The sequence below is a fragment of the Chroicocephalus ridibundus genome, chromosome 4 (assembly GCF_963924245.1).
Source record: "Chroicocephalus ridibundus chromosome 4, bChrRid1.1, whole genome shotgun sequence".
NCBI lineage: Eukaryota > Metazoa > Chordata > Aves > Charadriiformes > Laridae > Chroicocephalus > Chroicocephalus ridibundus.
Genome location: NC_086287.1, coordinates 4,048,453 through 4,057,117, shown reverse-complemented (window position 1 = coordinate 4,057,117; position 8,665 = coordinate 4,048,453). Strand labels below are relative to the sequence as shown.

Sequence of the window (8,665 nt, the reverse complement as noted above, 5' to 3'; positions counted from 1 at the left end):
CAGGGTCACTGAGATAATACCCTATGGCAAGTTAGAATGAAAATACTAGTAATGAATTTTTTTCTTTTTTTTTAGAAAAGAAAATGTGAAAGTCATTGACAAAATTATTACATCCAACTAATTTACATTTGAATGTGCCTTAGTTTATCTCACATCTCTTTTACCACCGATAATAATTCTACAATAGCTAAAAGTAAGTGATGTGACTTTCAATTATATTATACAGTGTATAAAAAATGTCCATGTTAATGCCTGTCATACAACCACAGCTGTTAGTTTTTTTACTAGTATTTTGAAGACTCTCAGTCACTTCCAGCCCCCACACAAGCTCCCCCCATCCCCATCAGCGTCCTCTCCTTCTTCGCTGGTTCTTGCTCAGGGGCTTCAGAAGACTCTCTCGATATTTCACGTTTGTGTGGAACAGTCGGACCATTTCATGGTCTTTGTTATCCAAAACTCTGGGCAGAAAGAGAGACGATTTCTGTGTCCTGCGAGTTTTAAAGCCCCTTCTGGGTCGTCCTTTCCCATTGATTGAGACATACCAGAGTCTCTCCGCACTGGCTTTGCGCTTGGTCCCGGCTCTGTTAGGTACAGTCCGGTAGAGACGGGATGCGTAGGTGTTGTAACCCAATTCGTGGATCCTCTCCACAAACTCACACTCTGCATTATAATTTTCCTGTAAAGCAAACATAACAAAATTTAAGAAAGACCATATGGGCAATAGCTCTCTTCTACCTCAATAAGATTGGACTGAAGTCTTAAGCAAGACTCTACTCATTTTTATGATAAGGGCAGCAACACATGTGGCAAGAAGAACTCAGACTGGTGCTACAAAAGGTGAGAAGAAGAGAAGTGCTGAGCCTGAACTGCTGTGCAACAAGGTGCTGTCAGCAGTGTGAGCATACTCCGTGGGTCAGAGACAGAAAGAGGCCAAAAAACAATTTGCAAACAAAAAGTGATATGTGAATAGGAATGAATAGCTTGGTTGATTCTTCAGCTCTAAATTTATTTTTTTTGTGCTTATAGATCTAAATATGACAGGTGATTTAATTGCTGCCTATCAACCTTTGATATCTATTAAAAAGGTAAAATACTATGGTTTAATGTAAAATGTGGCTCTTTAGTTGGTATATTATTAGTTAGATACACCTGCCTCCAGTTTGTTACAGCTATTTGAGCAGTAAACAGCACCTTGATGAAGTGTCTTTCTTTGCTTCAGCACAACAAAATCCAAGTCCACCCTGCTCACCGGTGTGTTCCTCCACAATGCTAGGCTGGTCCTTTATCACAAACGGTAGGGGAGAATACACACCCATCCTGGGTGCTCACATTTTACATGATCTGCCTAAATTTGCTCCTTTTCATCTGGTCCTCAACTGAAAGAAACCAGTGTGCAAAAGCCTGGCAAGAGTAACTCCCTCCTCCTCCCTGGGAGCAGGAGAAAAAGTGCAAACGAAGGACCTCCCACACTGTACATCTTTGCTTGATTACGAAATCATCTTTGCTGTACCTGTGTGATTAAACCTCCAGTACCTAACATGCGTAGAGCACAGAGGCAGAGGGGAACTGCTACCATGGTCCTTACAGAGGATTTTTCTTTAGTGTTGCCTCTGTGGAAGACATGGAAAGGGCACGGGTAGCCAGGCTGGGGCCAGAAAAGCTATAGGCTCCATTAACAACATGTCTTTAATGCTGTTCGCTCACCAGAAATGCTGATAGGCATTTAACAAGATTTTAAAAGACTCCACATGTCTCAGCTTCACAGCTGTAAAACGGAAGTGCCCTTCCTTGCAAGGACAAGGTTTTCATATGCTGTGGTGCTGGAGCCCACGCAACTACCATATGTAGGTAGATTTGTCCCGCCGCCTGCCTCAGTTCTGGCTGTAGAGAGATTGTCTCAGAGGATAAACCTAGAGGATTATCACAATTTGCCAAGGACACAAAGGAACTCTGCAGACTCAACAAACTCATTTTATCGACATGGGAAAATTGGTAGTACAAGGAATAATGGAGTTATTCCAACCCTGTTTCATAAAATGCTCCCTGCATAATTATCCCCAAAGAAGCCAGTCTTATTTGAAATAGGGGCCTTGCACAGATTCCTGGCACAGTAACTTCAATAAAGTTGTTGGTCAGTTTTTTCTAGGCAAGCGAAGCCAGGAAGTTGCTCCTGAGCTGAGCCCTCAGCCTTTGCTGCTTCTGTGAAAAAAGCTGGCATGGAATAGCTTTTCCTGGATTGTCCCTCCAGCTCTGAAACGCAAGTCTGAAACAGTCTCTTTCAAACTTGAGCTGGAACAGCAAAATTTATATTTTCTAGTTATATAGAAATCTTTCATGGCTGATGTTCCTTGGCATGTGACAGTTGAACACACTTCAGGATGGCGTGATGCTTCTCATAGTAGAAAGGGAAGTCCAGGATAAAATCACTCCGTGGGCTATCCTGCTCTAGGCTTTTCTCCACTCTAGGAGAGGAGGATTTTGTTCAGAATTTGTTTAGTCTTATTTTAATTCAGTTTAATTAATCTGGAGGAAAGGCATACCTATTTTGAACAAGAAAGAGAGAAAGATATGAAAGAACTTGAAAATTCATCCTTCCCATTAATTTCTTTGGGGCAAACGCTGTCTCTGAGCTGATGGAATAGCTCCATTGAAAGAGAAGCCCATTTTAATCAGAATATTAACTGGAAGCATAGAAGTGGCCAGTCTTAACTCTGGCATAGCAGAGCTAGTATGGCTTCATTCCACTTCAGCTGCGTTTTCCTTTGACAAAATTGTTTGCGATCTGCTTCTCTGCACCAGCAAAGAACCATCATCCTTACACACAGGCCCTTTAATCAGTGTGCATCACACGAGACAGAAGCTGGGGCGTAAACACTATCAGAACATTCTTGAAAAGGTGGAGTAAAATACATTAAACCAGGGAGACAACGGAGTTGATTGTGTTACCTCGGTTACATTCACACGGAAAAAGCTCACATTGCTGGAGGATATACCATGCCGTTCAAATCAACAGAATTACATATAATGACTAGTTGGAGGAAGCAAATTTCACATAGCCATATTTTACTCTCTTCAAATCTGTTTCCATACCACAGGATTCCTGAAGAAACTGCACAGTTTGGCTGTTACACAGTAAGAGATCACAAGATTGCTAGGGGTGTAATCAAAGACAATGGAAGAAATTCAAGTACGTGGATAAATTGTATAGTATACACACTGATAAATAAGCCTTAGTATGTCCCTGAATGTGAAGAAGTCTAAGCTAAAGTATTTTATTCACCGAGGGAAAATATTGGCTGGGCTGAAAAGGCAAGGCTCCCACTAATGTCAGTAGAGCACAGATCTAACTTCAAAGATCAGGAAAAAATGATTCAAAGAATAGAATAAGGTTTATTTTCACCTTTATACTTTTGCACCTTCTTGTACTTCCTTTCCTTGCAATAGCCCTACCTTTTAGTACCTGTAAATTCTTTCACTGACCAACCAAATGCTCTGTGCAAAGAAACTCCCATCAGTAGCCTGCTTTCCTGTAACAGAGATGCTCAATTACTTCTGAATATTCTTTATCTGACATGTATATCCCCTGCCAGTGTCCAAGATCCCCACCAAATATAAATATGGATAATTTTGACTAGAGATGGACGTTCTGCTCTGCAAAGGCTGGCTTCTGAGGTCTTTATCAGTGTACCAAATTGCCCAGGACTTTGGCCATGTGAAATACCTTTGCCAAATACATTCTTCTGCCTTTGGCTGTACAGGCAATAAGAAAGCAAGAACACAGCTTCTTTCCACTTTTAAAAATATACTGATGGGTTGCCTGTAACAATTCCAGACAGAAATCTGTTATAACATTACTCTGTTCTCTATAAATGTTTATTTATAAGAAATCAGTGCTCCTCACTGGACCTGTTCTCCTGTTAGGAAATGACAGGCATATGTCAGTCTTAAGTGAAACTTACTGATGCATAAAGTCTGCCCCTTTTGTTCATGGCCAGGTATCTGCCAGAGAACAAGCCCTTGATGGCAACGATTCCAACATCAACAGCAGTTATTTCAAGAATACCTAGAAACAGAAACAATTATGAGTTATGTCGTTACCCCCCATCATCCCATCATGTGCAATTTTTTGACATACATTTGAATGACTGCTTACCTGCAGAGTATGATTTCACAGCTATCACTAGCTCACACCAAAACCACAGTACAATCATGCGAATGAAACAAGACTATTATTTGAAACAGCATAAAACAATGAACAACAACGATGTGGGATTGTTTGAGACAAGCTTGACAATAAATCCCTAGATGTCTGATTGAGATTGAACTCTTTCAAAAATGAAAAAGATCTGACAGTGAACTAGAGGCTCACTTAATCCTATACGTATATAAAAAAGTTTAAATCCTGTTTAATGCTTAGGAACACAAGAGCTCTTGACTTATTGAAACCAGTCACAAAGCTGTCCATTTCAGGACAAAGCCCTTGCTGAGGTCTCCAGAGGGTAAAACAGGGTGAGTTGGCTGCATTTTAGAGCCATGTATACAATCATGAAAGGAACTTGTCATTTAGGAGGTCAATGTAGCCCTCCAGACAACGACAATATGACTGTCTGAGCCAAATTAAAAGGGAGGAGATTTTCAGGCCATCGAAGATGGGGTCTCAAACACCAGAAGAGTGTCACAGGCGAGGGTGGTGCAATACTTGCCAAAATGTTTACGTCCAGCTGAAAGTGCCATGATGCTGATGGAGGCACAAATGGTTCGGGAGATGTTGTGTTGTATGTGCAGGGCTCTCTAGCTGGCTCGCTCAAACTCTGCTCTCAGCTGTCCAGCTGTGGCCTGATGGCTTGGTACTTTCTATAAGTGTTTGGAGGTGAGAGGTGACCCTTGCACCCAAACCCATTGCTGCCTTTCGGCAACGATGAAGCTGAGCCAGGGGCCTGTCCCCTTTGCAGGGCTGGATTGCCGGCCTGGGGGAGTGGGGGTGGTTTTGGTACAGCTGTTTTGAATCAGGCACCGGTTCGCTGCTAAAGGATGCCTCCTCCAGGCTTTGATAGCGAGGGGGTTTTCCTCTAGGAAATAGTGGTTTTCCTTTATGGACTTCAGACAGATCCCTGAGGTCTCCCTATCTCTGTGTGCCATCACCAGCCGGGATTTATGCTTCCTGGGGTGGCGGGGCCGGGGCGGAGGCCGGGCTGTGCCCGCGGCCAGGGCCGGTCTGGGTGCGGGGGCGCCCGGGGCTCCCCCCGGGGCGGCAGCGACGGCGCTGAGCCCCACTCTCCCCCCTTCTGCCGCCCGCGCACAAACCCCCTCGTTCCCGACATATCCCGTTTCATCTTAATTACTGCCGATCCCCGGCACATGTCAAAGGGGACAGATGTGATTTAGCCCGTGGAAGCTCAAGTCCCCTGCGGGAGACAAGCTGGGGCGGGACGAGGGAGGCGAGGGCAGCCTGCGGCTCGTCGAGGAGGGCACCGGGACTCGGGCCCGGGGAGGTGTGAGGCCATCCCTTGCCCAGCGGGCCGGGCCGGGGCAGGACTGGCGTGGGCAGCCCCCGGAGGAGCGAGGGCAAGCGACAGGTCGGGCGGGGTGCGCAGGGAAGGAGCACCTTCCCGCTCTCCGTCGGGGGGAGCTTGGAAAGGAGCTGGGGTCTGGGGGTCTCGCTCTGCCCCGCGAGGACCGAACACCTCCGCCGCCGGCCGGGTCAGCTCGGGGGTCCCCCGCCGGGGGCCCCCGGGGATGGAGCGGGAGCCAGAGGGTGCGAGGGCGCGGAAAGGGAGCTGCAGGGTCCGGCGGAGCCAGCGCGGCGGCTTCCGAAACACCGAGGCGAGGTCCCGTCGAGCCCGACGAGGGGAAGGGGCGAAAGCCCCGGCAGCTGGGGGTGCCCCCGGTTCTTCCCGAGGAGCCCCAGCCGCCGGGCAGCGGCGGGCAGCAGGAGAGGCGGGAGCGGCTTCGCCGCCGCCCCGTCCGGCACCGTCCCAGCACCCCCAGTCGCCTGCCCGGTGATGCTGGAGCAGGACGCCATTGGTCCGGGGGAGAGACCCCCTCCCCACGCCCCGGCCCGGGGGAAGCGGGATGGGAAAGGTGTGCCCGGTACTCACTGAAGACGCTGTTTTTCTCCAGGGTGCCGTTGATCTTGCCGTTGGGGTGGATCTGGAGATGGTACTTGGTGGCACAGTAGAGTTTCCTGCGCCTGGGCGCTCCCCCGAGGTGCTCGTAGACGCCGCCGCGGCCCCCCGCATCCCGCCGCGGCCGGGGGTCGCTCGGGGAGGCTCCGGCGGCCTCGGCCACCCCCGCGGCCCGCCCTGGGGACCACGGCTCCTGCAACAAACTCAGGAACAAGATCCAAATTATAACCATTGTGGCATGATGGCCGCAGCGCTTAGTTTGCGGGGGAGATGGAGGCTTGGAGCGAATGACACCAGGGGTCCCATTAAAGCCGTCTTGCTAGCAGCACTCCAAAGTTGCAGAGCACACACTGCTTCGAGCCGTGAAGCATCGGCAAGTTTTTATCAGCCTCGATCTGTCCCTTTTATCTGTCTCAGATTTACTTAAATCAATAGACATCGGCAAAGGCCACCGAAGAGTCCCAGCTGTTTGGATTAGATGGAGCTGCCGTGATCAGCCTTCTCCTTGGGTTTCCAGCTAGACAGACGGCAAGCATGAGAGGCAGGAGGAGAAAGAGAGAGAGAGGGAGAGAGAGACACCCACTGAATTTCGGCAAGAGGCTGTGGGGAAAACAGTTGATCGACGGAGCATAGAAATAAAAGCAGCTTCCTGCAACAATAGCCTGATCTGCGACCAATTGATACAAAGCAGAGGAGGCAAAAGGTATCAGTCTCGTGTGAACTCCCAGAGTGCAGCGTGGATAAAATTACACAGCATCTCTCCCCGACACACCGCACACCCCCGCACGGGGAGGCGGGGGGGGGAGCTGCGGCCGCCGCCCTCCCCGCTGCCGCCCGCCGGCCCCGCGGAGAGGCGCGGTGTAGCCGCGGACCCTCCGCTGGGCACCGCCACCCCCTGCTCAGCCCGGGGCCCGCCCGCCGCAGCCGGGGAGGGGAGGGAGGGAGCGGGGGCGGGGGGGGGGGCGCGGGAGGGGTGTGATGCTCGAAGCGAACATCTTCGGGAGATGGTTTTTGAAAATGCGCGTGTTAAACGCAGAAGCGTAAGAAAAGGGGGTGCGGGTCCTGGCTTCTCGGAAGGGGACAAGCACGTTTTAATGGCTTTCACTCAGGGGTCAGGGTTTCTTCAGCGTGCCCCCCCCCATGTTCCTCTTGTCGAAAGCAAACAGTTATTACTAAATCAATGAGTTCACGGTTACAAATAATACGCATTATTTAGGTAGGTCTCTCGAGATTTAGTAATTTCTAAATTAACTTAGACAAAGTAGGGCCCAGTGAGTGTTATTCCATACATCCCTGAATGCATTTGCAAGAAGTTGGAGCTAATCCTTTTTCTCCTCCTCTCTGGTGCCTGGTAAGTCTCCAGCAGATCTGCACTCGCTACCATGTAGCTTCACACCGCTGCCTACGCTTTCAAAATATGATGGAGCTACCTATAAATAATATAAAAGAAGGCAAAAGGTTCAACAACTCAGTGAATTACGCTGTCCCTGTGTGCTACTCAAAGGCAGCTCGTTAATTAGATTTGCATCTGAAACAGGCAGTAGGAGTTTTGGGGAAGTGTTTGAGAGATAATTAGTATTAATGTGCTCGAAGGGCACACAAATACACCTTTGAAGTGAGTCACGTCAGAATTCAAGCGTTTGACCTTGATCAATATAAACTTTTTCCAGAACCGGTGAGCAAGAAGAGGTCTATAAAATATTTTTAAAGACATTCCTATGTAGAGCAAGAGGATTTTCTTACACGCTAAAAAGATCTTAGGGAAAAAAAAAAAAAGAGGAAGGAAGCTTTTACTAGTGGGAAAATAAGGGAAGGGATACGACCTTTTCCTAAAAGGAGGGCGAAACGATCTCGAAAACTACTCCCTATTTTAAGCTGTGCTTAATATTTAGTAGTTCTCCAAGGCTAAAAGGCTTTTCATTATATAGTCGTCTGGAATAAAAGGAAACACATAAAAAACCCACAAGCACCCCTCTCCGCCATTACCACCCCTCCCTCCCCCTTTTCTTCTCCACAAGTTAAGCCCTAGCCTCACAAGGAGAGTTTGATCTGGGGATGATAAATGTTTGTACAATTAATTCTTTATTGCTGTTCTTCTGCAATGCCACTTCCAGGCAGTCATGTAGTTCCAGTATGTTTAGTAAAAGTAAACGACTGGAAATTAAAATAACTAAAGCACTGTATGCACGTAAAAATATGAAAACACAAATACGCAGGGCCACAACCTTGGAGTGTATGCGGGGCAAGGGGGGGACCGTCGCTTGCGGGCCAAATCCTTCAGTCCCTCCTAAACCAAGAACCCCTCTGAAAAACCTTCCTTTCGGGGATGCACCGCAAACCGTGTCCTACGGACTGGTAACCTCTGACGAGACAAAAGTGGTAGGAGAAAACTGGACATGCCACGAGTCTCCTGAAAGATGCCCTCACCAGCACAGCGCGAGGGCGAGATAAAACATAATTACTTTCAGTAATTATAGCGATCTCTTCCCGAGTAAATCTCAGGTCGTCCCGAGCCTAGTGCATCGCCCTGTACATGCGCT

The 8,665-nt window shown here is 48.2% G+C and overlaps 1 protein-coding gene across 1 annotated transcript; it reads right to left on the bottom strand.

Annotated features, from left to right (window-relative positions):
* Nucleotides 1-343: 343 nt before the first annotated feature.
* On the bottom strand, nucleotides 344-6,401 carry FGF3 (fibroblast growth factor 3). The gene is made up of 3 exons (XM_063333511.1): nucleotides 6,099-6,401; nucleotides 3,960-4,063; nucleotides 344-676 (listed from the first exon to the last, which is right to left on the bottom strand). Exons 1-3 carry the CDS (start codon nucleotides 6,355-6,357, stop codon nucleotides 344-346), a joined length of 696 nt encoding a protein of 231 aa, XP_063189581.1. The 5' UTR covers nucleotides 6,358-6,401.
* Nucleotides 6,402-8,665: the final 2,264 nt, after the last annotated feature.